Source organism: Salminus brasiliensis, chromosome 7, assembly GCF_030463535.1.
Source record: "Salminus brasiliensis chromosome 7, fSalBra1.hap2, whole genome shotgun sequence".
Classification (NCBI taxonomy): Eukaryota; Metazoa; Chordata; class Actinopteri; order Characiformes; family Bryconidae; genus Salminus; species Salminus brasiliensis.
In genome coordinates this window covers 22,105,944-22,121,332 of record NC_132884.1, presented here as the reverse complement: position 1 = coordinate 22,121,332, position 15,389 = coordinate 22,105,944, and the positions used below count along the sequence as shown (strand labels likewise).

The 15,389-nt window shown below is 39.9% G+C and overlaps 1 protein-coding gene across 1 annotated transcript; it reads left to right on the top strand.

Moving 5' to 3' along the window:
• Positions 1-414: 414 nt before the first annotated feature.
• tomm70a (translocase of outer mitochondrial membrane 70 homolog A (S. cerevisiae)) lies at positions 415-12,291 on the top strand. Its single transcript, XM_072684129.1, has 12 exons — positions 415-690; positions 3,732-3,905; positions 3,995-4,121; positions 4,440-4,549; positions 4,640-4,788; positions 5,406-5,613; positions 5,768-5,902; positions 6,513-6,620; positions 6,755-6,871; positions 6,998-7,095; positions 7,219-7,341; positions 9,787-12,291. The coding sequence occupies exons 1-12, from the start codon at positions 466-468 to the stop codon at positions 9,938-9,940; spliced, it is 1,728 nt and encodes a 575-aa protein (XP_072540230.1). The 5' UTR covers positions 415-465; the 3' UTR covers positions 9,941-12,291.
• The last annotated feature ends 3,098 nt before the right edge of the window (positions 12,292-15,389 follow it).

Genomic DNA, 15,389 nt, shown 5'->3' with positions numbered 1-15,389 from the left:
TCATTTCATTTAATTTGCAAGTGGTGCTGGGAGGTCACGAGGGAGAGTCAGAACAGGTCATTTTTAAATATGAAATTTAGGTTTGTGATGCTACGGTATGATTGGTATTGGTAATAATAATAATAATAATAATAATGATAATAATAATACAATATACATAAATAAAATACACATTATATTTATAGAAACTATATAACAAGAATACAAAACGTAAACAAATATAAGTTGCCTAATCCAGTAAAATAAATGTAACAAACTATTGTTATAACAATATTAATAAGCATCATCATCATCATCATTTTACGCCTGAGGAAGCTCTGTAATCGTTGCACCGGTGGTAGTTGCTGGAAGAGTCCGCCAGTATCCCACAATGCCATTGGTTTCTTCCTCGCTGTCTCGACGTTGTCGTTGACTGTGCGCGTGCGCGCTCGTGCCACTCGGTTGTCCGCTGCTCGGTTGTCCGCGATGGCAGCTTCGAAGCCCGTGGAGCCGCAGTCCGGTGGCGGCCTGCCCCGGTGGCAGCTCGCGCTACTGCTCGGGGCGCCGGTGGCGCTCGGGCTCGGAGCCGCATACCTGTGGCATCGGAGTCGCGCAAAGGAGAAGCGCGCGGGGGAGCGGAAAACGCCGGAAGGCAGCGCGAGCCCCGTACAGGGCCAGCGCTCTGCGACGCAATCCGAGCACGAGGACATGGTGAGCATGAAGAGAACGACCGAGCGCGCGCTTCACACCCACGTTCCGTTCGTCACGGCGAGTAACGGTCACGTCCGGTTTAGCCCTTAACTTCAGCAGCCGCTCAAGCTGCGCTTTCTGTCAGTATGAGGGAAAAGCAGGTCTAATGTTTTGGCCAATGTGAGCCTCAAATGTAGGTCGCTGCCGAGGTTCGGTAAAACCCCTTAATACACTCCCGTCAGTGAGTGTTCACTGTTCAGGAACCGCAGGCGTTCATTTAGCTAGCTACGATTTTACTAACCGACAGATCTGATGGCAGATACGAGCAGTCATGACCAACATCATACTAATGTGTCAAAGCTCTTTAATTAGATTTCTTGTTTTATAAATTGGGTAGCTAATTACATTTTGTTTATTTTCTGTTATTTTGTGAACATGTAAATCTGGATTGATGATCAGCGTAAAACTAGCCATGTTAGTATACAGTAGAGACCTTATTTTATAAATGCTGTTATCTCACTGACAGCTCTAGGCAGGTCAGTGATATGATGTAACATATTTTAATTATTATTCCAGGCTATTTAGTGGGAGGAGACAGTGATCCGTTTCTAACAAACCACTGCAAATGTATTTCTATGAATGAACTCCCAGACCAGACCAATGGCCCCTCCTCTATAGCGTCTTACTTAAGAGCAGAGCTGATTTATTACATAAAACAGCGATTATGAATTGGAAACCTAAAACCTCAAGTCTGTACTTCAGTAGCATCAAGCATCATCTATTCGTTCACGGGGGCTAAATCTGTTAAAAGCTCTGGCGAAACTGGTGTAAGATCATGCTCCTGGTTTAGCTCTTGCGCTGCAGTCAAGGACACATGCTAATCTAAACATACGTGCTACTGGGAGAAGCCATGCTAACCTAGCTTAGCTAGACTGAAGGGAAGTCAGATTGATATACCAGCTAAACGATAACGTTGACAAGTAATCTGAGATGGGGCGTTTGTGTTAAATGTGGTCCATATTACAGAAGCTAGATGGCCAAAACGATTAATTTCCAGTTTAAATGCTGGTTCTCATACGTTTGATAATTAGCTAGCTAGCTGCTGTCGAGCTAACGACCCACTGTTGCCTCGCAGTGCAGCTTTGCTGGACTACACATGCTGGCTGTCTGTCTCTAGATATCATCACTGTCACACAAAACCCCTTATATCTCCAGAATAGCAACGTTACAGACGTGACTATTAAAGATGTTATTACTGGGTGTTTTGAAGCTTTTATTTTGGTGATCTGATCCAAAATCCAACAGTGAAAAACAGCAAAACTGGAGATACATGGTTTTTGCATGACAACAACGATATCCACATTATTTTTTTTATTTTTTTTTTACTTTCTTTAAAATTACTTTATTTTTTTTTTTATGTAACCCTTTTTAGATTATTTTTATTTTGAGAATATTATTAGGTGATTCATTAACTGGGTGGTTAAAAGAGTTCAAGGACAGTTCAGTGGGTGATGGTTTCACTGACCCTAAAAGCTGCTTTAAACAAGTCCTAAGTGCTCTTGACAAAAGAATGACTGGATTACACAAACAAGAACGCGGGGGAGAGTAGGAATGTCTGCTTTACGAGACTGGAGAAAGTGTTGGCTGTGGTCCTGTATTGGTTCTCTCTAACCTTAAACCGTTTCTAGTCTGTTTATTTCTAATTGATGTAAAAGATTGTAGTTTTGCAGCATCTCTGTTTAGTAATGAAAAGCAGGAGATATTCATGTCTGAATGTGTTTAACCCTGCTGTCATTGTCTGGACTAAGCGTTGTATATCTTTTTCCCAAATATTTTGTAATTTACAAGGTTTAATAGCTTACTGCCATATGAATGCTTAGATGAGGTTAAATAACTGCATACTTTAAAACACAAAAAGTGAATTATATACATTAGAATTATGGACTCTGACACCAAATTGTGTTCTGACAATCAGGATTGAGAAGTGTAGTATATAACATACTTTATTTTGCTCAGTAAAATAAAGCAGATTGTTGTGCACCACTCTGTTCAATCAGATGGGTAAGATAGAAATGGGCAGCATGACAAAATGTATTGTTGCACTTAAAAGCATATTGCGCTGAACAACTGCACATTTTATTAAATACAGAATAGTTATTACTTGTATAATTGAGATTTAGTGCAGTGCAGTATATGAAATGGTAAAAGCTTGTAAATGTAAAAGTTGTACTCATCCAGTGTTTCTGAATATCTGTCCTCTGTTCTCTTCTCACCATGATCTAACACACTTAAGTCAGCTAATTGCTGTCTTTGTGGGCATACAGAAGGTAGAGACTTTGACTTGGTGGAGTTTTGTGTTCTTATTGTGATAACAGCGCAGTTTGTTATATTACTCAGTTCTGTGTTGAAACAGCGACTTGCATTCACATTGAGTAGTTGTGAGTCAAGAGGCTCTAGGGATTAGGTAAGAGCTCACCATAAGTGGGATTTCACTAAGGCTGTCTGTCTGCAGACTTGAGACAGAAGGAGGAGTCTTGTATGGGGCAGTGGTCTTATCCTGGTCTCTCCACACCCACTCTAACCTTTTAAATATTTGTTTTTATCGTTAATTGTTTTGTGTAGTTAATTATTGATTGCTTTGGAAGAAACCTTTCATGCCATGTTAAATGTGAAGTCTTCTCTACTGTTAATGCATGCACAAAATCCAGTTAATGGTTCAATAAATGCTCAGATTAGGGACACGCTCAGCATATGGGGCACACTGTTACGATGTCTACTATTCTACTTCTTTACTAAATGATCATTGGTTGAACTTACTATGGATGGGCAAAATCACAGTTTGTATGAATTAAATCATGTATAATATTAAAATGCACAAAATGACATTTGATTTAATATAGGGTAAGAGTTCTTGCAGTAATTATCTCTAAAGCCCCATTACAAAACTGTTGTCCTCTTAAACTGGTGCAGCTCACCCCCACCAGATTATTTGTACAGTAAAGGTTGTCAACGCTGCTGTTTATTATTTTACTAATTATGTTGAACACTTTCCCACCACTCAGAGCCCTCTGGATAGGGCCCAGGCTGCTAAGAACAAGGGCAACAAGTACTTCAAAGCTGGCAAGTATGAGCAGGCCATCCAGTGCTACACAGAGGCAATCAGCATGTGCCCCAAAGAGCAAAAGAGCGACCTGTCCACCTTCTACCAGAACAGAGCTGCAGCATATGAGCAACAGGTTGGTTTCAGTGCTTGGTTGTAAGGTGCGTTCTTAAATAAGTGTTGATGCATATTGCTGTGCTGAATATAGTATGTTTGTGACTGTAGGCAAAATGGACAGAAGTGGTGCAGGACTGCTCTCAGGCAGTCGAGATGAACCCTCGCTACGTCAAAGCACTCTTTAGACGTGCCAAAGCTCTGGAACGACTGGACAACAAGAAGGAATGTCTAGAAGGTTAGAGGCCTGATTTTTGGCCCAAACAGGCAGAATAATCTTGTTTCCTCCTTTGTAGGAGGATAGAAAATGAATGACATAACCACAGACAGGACAAGGCATTTACAGAATACTGCTACCGTAGTGTAGCACGATTGCTAGGGCGCTGTTGTAGGACGCTGTTGTTGGACGCCTTGTGAGAGAAGAGGCGGTAGTAGTAGTGGTGATAGTGATTTCCATCAGAATAATAATTGGCCAAAGTGAGATTGATATAAGGAAGAAAGCTTTAGCAGAGGACTTGGGGCAAGTATTTTAGTCTTTTTGATATTCCTTTTATAGATGTGACGGCCGTGTGTATTCTTGAGGCCTTCCAGAACCAGCAAAGCATGCTACTGGCAGACAAGGTTCTGAAACAGCTGGGAAAAGAGAAGGCCAAAGAGAAATACAAGGTAAGGCAATGTCCCACTTAAAGTACTGAGCAATGTTCTCAAAGGGCTTTTTTTTTTGGTCTGTGTATAGTGACTCTGTTTTCTGTTTAGAACCGGGAACCTCTAATGCCGTCTCCACAGTTCATCAAGTCCTACTTCAGCTCCTTCACTGATGACATCATCTCACAGCCCCTTCAGAAGGGAGAGAAGAAGGATGAGGACAAGGATAAAGAAGGCGAGGCTGCTGAGGTCACAGAGAGGTTAGTGATATGCTGATAGTATGCAAACCATATTTTTTAAGTGAGTGTATGTTGATTGACACCCTTACACATCTCCATTCCAAACATTGTACTTGATGGAACCAAAAGTGTTTCTTTTATGGCACCATTTTTTTTATTGTAATAAAAATAAAATTAGGTAGTGTGTTGGGGCTGTTAGGGTTGTTAATATAGTCAGGGCAGTTTGAGTTGTTTAGCTTAAAATGATGGCTTTTTAAAAAGATGTTGAATACTTTAAAGTGTTTCACACGTTTGTTTGATGTGTCAGCTTGTATAAAATCCCTTTGAAACCTATCATTAAAAAAGCTATTATTTTTGTCCCAGTTATGTCCAAGCTTTTCCGTATGCATTTGTCAGATGTTCATTGGGATTTCAGGGATGGGTAGTAAAGTAATATTTGCTTGTAAATCTTGATTGATTTGGATCTGTTTCAAGGCATGTCTTGGAATATTAAAGTGATTACTTTTTAAATTTTTTGCAAATTGTGCAAAGAAATATTGTTAATTATGTTCCTTGTTGTCATGTTACAAACTAACTTGCATAAGGTATTTGTGTACTTTCTGTTGATACTAAAGCAGTATTGAACCTCTTTATTTCAGCTCAGGCTATCTGAAGGCCAAGCAATACATGGAGGAGGAAAATTACGATAAGATCATCAGCGAGTGCACTAAGGAAATTGAGTCGAAGGGCAGGTACACAGCTGAGGCCCTACTGCTGCGAGCCACCTTCTACCTGCTTATTGGGAATGCCACAGCTGCCCAACCTGATCTGGACAAAGTCATCAACATGCAGGATGCCAATGTTAAAGTAACTAGACTTTTGAATGAGTTTGATTCTTATACATTTGCTTAATGAAAAAAAATTGTGAGAAAATTATATGTCCAAACACGTCTTTTTTAATTTTCTGACACATGATGTAAAAATCCTGACCTGTGTCTCTCTGCTTGGTGGCTTGTTGCAGTTGCGGGCCAATGCTCTGATTAAACGTGGCAGTATGTACATGCAACAGCAGCAGCCACAGCTCTCCACTCAGGACTTCAACATGGCTGCTGAAATTGACTCCCGCAATGCTGACGTCTACCACCACAGGGGACAGGTAAAGCTGTTATCGTATTCTGACATTCTTTCTCTTGCTGAGAATGAGCTGTCACGTTAGTGATCCTTTTTGCATTCAGTAGTTCTCTTTGGTGGATACTTGGTGGCATGGTCGATACTTGCCATGCCAGTGGCTAATTTCTGTCATTAGACAGTGAATGTAATTTTCAATCATTTTCTTGACAAACTTATTACTTAAATCGATTACTATTTACTGTTCCATATCTAATTTATGTGGAAATAGTTATACTAAAACACTTCTGTTCATTCTGAATGAATCCAGTACTAGAAGCCTTTTCTGGCAAGAACAGGAATTTCCCTATTCAAATTATTGGAAGAGCCTTATGGCACATATTTCATTTCAAAAACTGTGTTTGAACTTCCCTAGCTCACTTTGCAAGTAACTGGAATACTAACTTGATTGTCTTGTTACCAAGACTACATAATTACATACACACATGTATTTGAAGTTAATCTTAATATTTCCTTATGTATATATATAAAATTGCATGTGTGGGTATCTTATAAACCCAGGCAAAAATGAAGGCCATATTTAGTCACTATTCTGCATTTACACATTAACGTTAATTTAAATTCTCATCTTGTTTCAGTTGAAGATCCTGTTGGACCAGGTAGAGGAAGCGGTTGCAGATTTTGATGAGTGTATCTTGCTCAGGCCGGATTCTGCCCTGGCGCAGGCACAGAAGTGCTTTGCTCTGGTGAGTACCAAAAGCCCCCCACCCCCCCAGGAACACACACACACACACACACACACATATATTCTAAATATGACATTGTCATGATGATAAATGTTTTTGACCTGAATGTGTTCTGTTGTGTCTCTGGACTCCAGTATAGACAGGCCTACACTGGAAATAACCCATCCCAAGTGCAAATAGCCATGGATGGTTTTGAAGATGTCATCAGGAGGTTTCCTAAGTGTGCAGAGGGCTATGCTCTTTATGCACAGGTATGCACATTTGCATGGTCTCATAACCTCTTCCCTGTAAAACACAACTATGACAGAAACTAGCTGAATTCATTAAGCTGCTTTTCTAATCTCCCCCCCCCCCCCCCCCCCCCAACATCTGTGTAGGCACTGACTGACCAGCAGCAGTTTGGGAAAGCAGATGAGATGTATGACAAATGTATTGAACTGGAGCCTGACAATGCCACAACATATGTTCATAAAGGGTTAGTTTTAAATTTTTCAGTTACTGCATCTTTTCAGTATGCAAAAGCTTTAAAAATTGCTTGAGGAACACCATGCTCTAACTGTGTCTGTCTTTGTCCATTTGGCCATCTGTTAATGAGCAGTCTGCTGCAGCTCCAGTGGAAGCAGGATCTGGACATGGGCCTGGACCTCATTAGCAAAGCAATTGAGATTGACAACAAATGTGACTTTGCTTATGAAACCATGGGAACTATTGAAGTCCAAAGGTATGCCTCTCAGTGTGTTGCAGTCCCTAATTTTAAAGGTGCTAGAGAATGCATTTATGTTTAATATTTTAAGTTATTTTGTTTATAAATGGTGGCAGAAAAAGTAAACAATTGCATTAAGGTCTTTTACTGGCTGGTTTGTGGCACTACATCAGCTCACAGAAGGTGCATATAATAGCATAATATTAACACTGTAACAAAAACACACTAATTATTACAGTCTTACTGAATAGTGTTGCTGTCTTGTTGTATCCTCTCAGCTCAATGTATTCTTAGCAAGCTGAAGAGATTGTAGCTGGGTCAGTTTGGAGTCTTGTTCCATGTCGCTTTTCTGGGTTTGGCTTTATCGACTTACCGGTTTAAACAAATAATAATAATAATAATATTAATAAGACAGTGCATTCTGTCCTGATGTGTGTTTAGCTCCAGTTTGGTACGTTAGTAAAGTAGTCAATTTGTTGGACTACCTCAGAGATGGACAAGGTGAATGTGCTGATGGGGTTTCAGAGAGAGTACCATGAGTACAACGTGCTATGCTTGGCTTCATAATCTTGAGTGATTTTTAATCATATCTCACTCTCCACAACTCATAACAAAATTCCACCAGTATATTACCTATTCAACCCGGGAGAACAGGGTGCTGGACCTTCTGTATGCAAATGTTAAGGATGCATACAGTTCACCTGCTCTTCCTCCATTGGGTAGATTGGATCACAGCCTGTAGATGAGTCCCACACATTGGCTTGTGGTCTTAAGGCAACCAGTGATGAAGACAATCAGGAGGTGGTCACCAGAGGCAAAGGAGGCTTTGCAGGTCTGTTATGAAACCACAGACTGGGTGGTCTTGTGTGAGTCAGTGACTGACTGCATCACGGATTCTTTTAATTTTTGCACTTTTTGCGTTTCGACACTATTGTTCAAGTCAGGCAGGTGCGTTGTTTTCCAAACAACAAACCATGGATCACCAAGGACTTGAAAGAACTGCTAAACAAGAAGAAGCATGCTTTCAGACATCTTCTAAAGAACTTCTAAAGAGTGTGCAGAAGGAACTGAAGGTGAGACTGAGGGAAAAGGACGAGGCCTACAGTAAGAAGCTAAATGGATAACTGGAGCAGAATCATGCCAAAAAAGTGGGGGCTTCCTCACCTCCTTCACTCCTTCCACACGTTCATTCACTCTCCGTCCCTCTACAGCCATTGTCTGAGGACACACACACACAAACACACCCCTGAATAGGACAGCTAAGCAGGTGAAGAGACAGCTGGATAAGTTGAAACCAGGGAAAGCCACTGGACCGGATGGGCTTAGTCTGAGGCTGCTGAAGGTTTGTGCCACTCAACTTTGTGGACTTTGTCAGCATCTCCTCAACCTGAGTCAAAAAAAGGAGCGGATCCCAGTGTAGTGGAAAACATCCTGTCTTCTTCCAGTTCCAGAATAGTCCTCTTTCGTCTCCTTTAATTACTACAGACCTCTGGCATCTTCAGAAACAGACACCTGCTTGTTGAGTGGTGCGAAAAAAACATCTACTTCTCAATGTGACCAAAACCAAGGAAATGGTAGTGGACTTCAAGAGAATTACGGGTCGGGACATGGAGTAGGTGGAAACCTACAAATACCTGGCATCAGAGTAGGAGATACAAAAAAGCTCAACAGACTGGTTAAGAAGGCTAAAACGCCTGAAGGTTTTGTGGTGGAAAAGAGGTCACTTAAGAAACTCCATACTGCACAACACATCACACCCACTCCATGACCTACTGGTCAGACAGTGGAGCACGTTCAACAACAGACCCTATTAGCTTCACTGTTGCAAGGCGATCCAACAGTGATCACACTGTACAACACCATCACTGTGCCGGGACATTAATGTATACTGAGCCCCGTCAGGAGGGGCTTTCTGAGTACTAGTTGTGCAAAATCTCCACCAGCTGGGCATTACTGTATTTCTCTGCTCAAATTTATATTGGCTGCCACATTATATGCGCACCTCATATTGCACATTTATTACATAGCTAATCATGTATTGTAATTGTTTTATTGTATCATTTGGTTTACTGCGCTGTCACTTTGCTTTTTTTGGTATATGCATTGCATATTGTCTATTTGCAAGGCTATTAACATTGATCATCACTGTGCCGAGACATTAATGTGGTTTATTACTGAAAAACACTTACAGAGCACAGTCACTCAGTTAACTAGCAGCTTTTTCTTATGCGATTTTCTTCTGAAGGGGGACACAGTGTTTCAAGTTCCAGTGCATCACTTCCATGTATTAAACTCTCATTCAAGAGTTTTGAAAAGTTAATACAGTTAGACATTCTAGGTGTTTTACCAGTTAAACTTTGACTACAAGACTACATGAATTGTCACTTTTAAGAAAGTCATTCTAGAAAACAAGTCTTTTGAATTGCCTAATTTTGTTTTTGTTTTTTGCCCTCCCCCCCACAGAGGCAACCTTGACAAGGCCATAGACATGTTCAACAAGGCTATCAACCTGGCCAAGTCAGAGATGGAGATGGCCCACCTCTACTCACTCTGTGATGCTGCCTACGCCCAGACTGAAGTGGCCAGAAAGTATGGGCTCAAGCCCCCAACACTGTAACCCCCCCTCCCCCCAATCCTAAGTCTTCTGGTCAGCCTGAGTATGCACATCCCATAGCCTCCAGAATTTGAGTTATGTAATTTTGTCTAAGATGTTAATCCATTATTAGGAGAGGCAGGCAGTGGGTCTGCAGCCGTCTGATTTGTTTACTCCACTTTTTGATTAAAACAGGAATTACGTATATGTGAGATGGAAGGCAGGGGGCGGCAAGAAATATTAGTAAGAATAACTAAAGGCTTCATAGCCTCTGACGAATCAACAGTGTATTATCAACAGGCCCTGCCTGGCACCACCCCTCATAAAAGCATGCATATATCACTGCTTTGCTTCCTTTGCTAGTTTTGTGCCCTTTGTAACTCTTAAATGACGAAGTCTCATAATTACAAAATATGTGAAATAAAAGTACTAACAGTAAATTGACATGAACTCATAGCTTTAAATATTGGTGGTGTTATTTTTTTTGATTGTTTTGGGATTTGTTTATGGGGACACTAAATTGTGTGCACACTATTGAAAGAAATATGTTGACTTGTTTCTGGAAGTTTAGTTTTTCTGTAATGTTCTAGGTGTTGATGTTCTCTACAGTTTGGCAACCATCATTTTGTGGGATTTCATAGACGTTTTACGAGAAATGCAAGAATAAATTCTGTTAGTCAAGACATGTAGGCTGTGTTTAAGATGTCTGTCAGTGTATCGCTGCCATAACTGACATTTTATTTCTATATGGGGAACTATGTCACAGTGACGAATTTGGGCCATACAGTGAGTTCATTTTACTTGTCTATTTGGTTTAATTGTTTTTTTTTTTTTCTTATGTTTTTTTTTTATTATTTTGGGACTTTTTTTATATTCTGTACAGCATGAGTGAGATTTCTCTTTATAAATAAATGTTAAGACTCTTCTCCTGTAATTCTGCTGTAGTAATGCCATCTAGCTAGTTTGTTAATGAACGCCTTAATAATCCACTTTTGCAGTAGATGTGATTTTGGAATATTATGCACCCTGCCAAATAAATGCCCCAGAAACTCCCCCTAGTTAATGTACAGAAATACTGAAATCAAGTAATGTAATAAATAAATTTAATCACTCAAGCAAGAACCTGTTGTACATTTACCACTTTGCTTATTGCTGTTTCACTCAATTTATTTTATTTTTTTGTAAAATATGTTTATTTGGAGGATGTTTCATCTGCTTTGGGGAAATGGTTGATGCAGCTTCTTGTTACTCATTACAGCAAATAACTAAATCTTAGTGTCCTCCTTTTCTGTCTGTGTTATTGCTTTGTGATGAACCTGTGTTCTCATGCAGATGCTTGCACTCTAGAGCCTTATCTCAAGCTGGATGTGAAATGGATGTGAGACGTCCTCAGACTACATGTAGCGGCATACATTTACAATGTCAAGGGCTTTCACACATTCTTATAGCTGTAGCATGTATTCTAGGAATATGTATACTTCTTGTTTGATGGCTAATGTCAGTGCACCACCTTGGAATATTTTATAGGTCTGATGTTACGTGGCTTGGGGGCACAAGTTTAGAAGTTTTAAAGCAATTAATTTGCTTTTAAGAGGCGTAGCAAAGTAGCTTGCGCAGAGCTACTTCTTTCTTGTCTAACTGGAGCAGTGTCGGTGCTGTTCCTATTTTACTGTTGTCATGATTAGGTTCTGCACCATCAGGGGCCGAGCTTCCACTATCTCTGTGCTAGAGATCACTGCTGACCTCTCCTGTTGAAGAGCCTTCCCGATAATATTCTCTCTGTCAATATTAAAATGTTAATGAACTAAAAGAGAGGGAGATCTATGGTATTTTGTTCATCTTTACCACTTTGGATGCTGTGAAACTGCTGTGTTTTTCCCCAGCCACAATAAGAAACAGCCCAGAAACGGGGAAAGTAAGACAGGTATTGAGTTAATGCCGAAATACACATTTACATTCAAAAAAGGAAAACGAAAAAACAAAGGGTTGTAAATGCATGTAATCTTTTTGCATTGCCTGTTCTGTTGAATCCCTTTGCTCTGTTATAAGTAACTCAGTGGACTGAATTTGCAAATCAAGCTCAAGCTTCAGGGGGAAAACAATCATTCCAGGCTGTTGCATGTTTGAAAATCATTTGACGAAGTCCTGTTTGTAATAACTGAGCTTTGCATAAAGAAGTTGGTCTGAATTCTGAGTTTAGTTGTGAAAGTGGCTCTTAGTCTTTTGAAACTGTGCACAAACAGCGCCCTATTAATTAAATTTAAGTGTGAAATACACAACTATGGAAAAGAAAATGTGTTTGCAGAAGAAAGTAATGTTGGTAATGTTTTCTTGTGTAATCGTAATGTAATACAATAAAGGAGATATTGAAGTAATGGATTTTATTCTACTACAAATTATTATTTATATAATTGTTTTTGTTAATGTATGGTACTGTACAGGCATTGGAGATGTCTACACTGCTGTACAGTACTGTTTGCTTAATTTCCAGTCATAATGGCCATTAATTATGTTTTTAATCTTGCAATAAAAAGCAGGGAGTTATTCCCTGTAATACCTTACATTAGTTTCTGGTGATCTGCTTTCAGTTAAAAAAAAAATCCAGACCGAGATGTAGAAGTTGGAGCATTTTTTCTTACTATCCATGCTCATTCAGTGATGTTAAGGTCTGAACCGTGGGCTAGTCATTCAGCAGCAACTTCAGCAGCAGGGGCATTTCTAGGCTACTTGAATGAGGGCACACGTCATTTAGAGGGGCACCCATAAATCTTTATTATTATAGTAACATTACTGTCGCATGCATTATATATCTCATTTGCTGCATAAAACTACATGTGAAACTGTGATTGTGTATTTGCATCCTTAATTCATGTTAGATAAAGATTGCAGGTTTATAAATTAGTAGTTTAGTGTTATATTGGCTATATTCAGACAATCTTTTTGCAAGCTTGTGTTATCAATGCCTCTTTTGCCAGCTAGCATAAATAAATCCTATACTTACTCAATGCCTTTTCTTAAGTGATCTAATATGATTTTAGGTAGGGTATATACAGTGGATATAAAAAGTCTACACACCCCTGTTCAAATGCCAGGATTTTGTGATGTAAAAAAATGACAGCAAGACAAATAATTTCACAACTTTTTCCACCTTTAATGTGACCTATAACCTGTACAATGCAATTGAAAAACAAACAGAATTTTTTGTTGTACAGCAGAAAAATATAAAATAAAAACTTATGATATGAAAAATCATGCACACCCTTAAACTAATACTCAGTCTTTTTGGGTAGGAGCCTATCAGCGTGGCACATCTTGATGTGGCAATATTTGCCCACTGTTCTTTGCAAAACCGCTCCAAATCTGACAGATTGTGAGGGCATCTCCTGTGCACAGCCCTCTTCAGATCACCCCACAGATGTTCGATGTGATTCAGGTCTGGACTCTGGCTGGGCCATTCCAAAGCCTTAATCTTATTCCGGTGAAGCCATTCTTTGGGTCATTGTCGTGCTAAAAGATGAAGTTCCTTCTCTTCAGCTTTCTAACAGAAGGCCGGAGGTTCTGTCAACACTGACTGGTATTTGGAACTGTTCATAATTTCATCCACCCTGACTAAGGCCCCAGTTCCAGCTGAAGAAAAACAGCCCCAAAGAATGATGCTGCCACCACCATGCTTCACTGTAGGTATGGTGTTCTTTTGGTGATGAGCAGTGTTGTTTTTGCGCCAAATATACCTTTTAAAATGATGTCCAAAAAGTTCCACCTTGCTTTCATCAGACCATAACACATTTTCCCATATGTGTTTGGAAGATTTCAGATGTCTTTTTGCAAAATTAAGCCGGGCTTGGATGTTTTGCCACCCTACCCCATAGCCCAGACATATGAAGAAGATGGGATTGTTGAGATTGTTGTCACATGTACTGCACAGCCAGTACTTGCCAGAAATTCTTGCAGCTCCTTCAGTGTTGCTGTTGGCCTCTTGGCAGCCTCCCTGACCAGTTTTCTTCTTGTCTTATCATCAAATGTGGACGGACGTCCTGTTCTTGGTAATGTCACTGTTGTGCCATGTTTTCTCCACTTGATGATGACAGTCTTCACTGTGTTCCATGGTATATTTAATGACTTGGAAATTCTTTTGTAGCCTTCACCTGACTGATATCTTTGAATAATGGGATCCCTCAGATGCGCTGCCAGCTCTTTTCAGACCATGGCTTGTGCTGGAAGATGTGGCTACAAAAATGTCAGGACAAGCCTACTAGAACAGCTGAACTTTATTTGGGGTTGATCAGAGGCACTTTAATTGGTGACAGGTGTGTGCTACCTCCAATTAAACATGAGTTTTAATGTAATTGGTTAAATCTGAACACAGCCACACCCCCAGTTATAAAAGGGTGTGCACACTTCTGCAACCACATTATCTCAGTTGTTTATTTTTACTTCACCTCCCTGAAAGATTTCTGTTTGTTTTTCAATTGCATCGTACAGGTTATAGGTCACATTAAAGGTGGAAAATGTTGTGAAATTATTTGTCTTGCTGTCATTTTTTTACATCACAAATACCTGGCATTTGAACAGGGGTGTGTAGACTTTTTATATCCACTGTAGTTATAAGTGGTTATAACCAAAACCAGCTATGAACTATTATTACCTTGTCTGTTGCATGGCTGACTGTCTTTTAAATATTTACAAACGTTCATTATAATGTGCATTTAATTTTATAGGCACGTGCCCCAGAAAATTGGGTCAAATGACGCCCTGGTTTAGCAGTTTGATTTGTTTAGCTGAGCTGTTTTCTTTATCAGCTCCACACCCTTTCATGCTCAAATATGAACGCGGTATTAAATGACAAGAGGTTCTTTTAAACTATTTTTTTTGTTATTGTGCCTAATGAAAAGAAAATCCGTCAGGGTGAGGTAGTTGTATGCATTTTTTGTCTACGCAAATCTGCGGAAACGTGTAGTCACCATTTACAACCGCAGCTACTCTGCAGTGTCGTCATCCTCAGTTAAGATAGCGTTTAAATCAAGGTTCAATTCCACTCAAAAGATACTCCCAATGTTTCTGCTTAGATGTACTGAAATAAAATGCAGTTGGAAGCCTCACTTCTTTCACTGCTGGCCAAGATATAATATAATTGGCTAATAATTTGTTTGTCAATCAGACCAGCACCCCGCATGCGCAGTATCCGCCAAGGTAGCGGTACTGAATGATATGCGGATTCTTTAAACAATTTTCCTGTTATTCTGCTTCATGAAAAGAAAATCTGTGAGGTTGAGGCAGTTGTATGATTTTTTTTAACTAGTCTGCGCACCCGAGAGGAACGAAAAACGATTTTTCCGTCTTCACCAGGGCCGTGAATAACATTCATATTCCAGGATATTTAAAGGCTCGTCGAGAGGGCATGTTTGTGATTGGTTGGATCTTTCTAAAGATGTGTGTCTGTGTTGTAACGGTTCTCGTGAAGGTAGTACTCCAC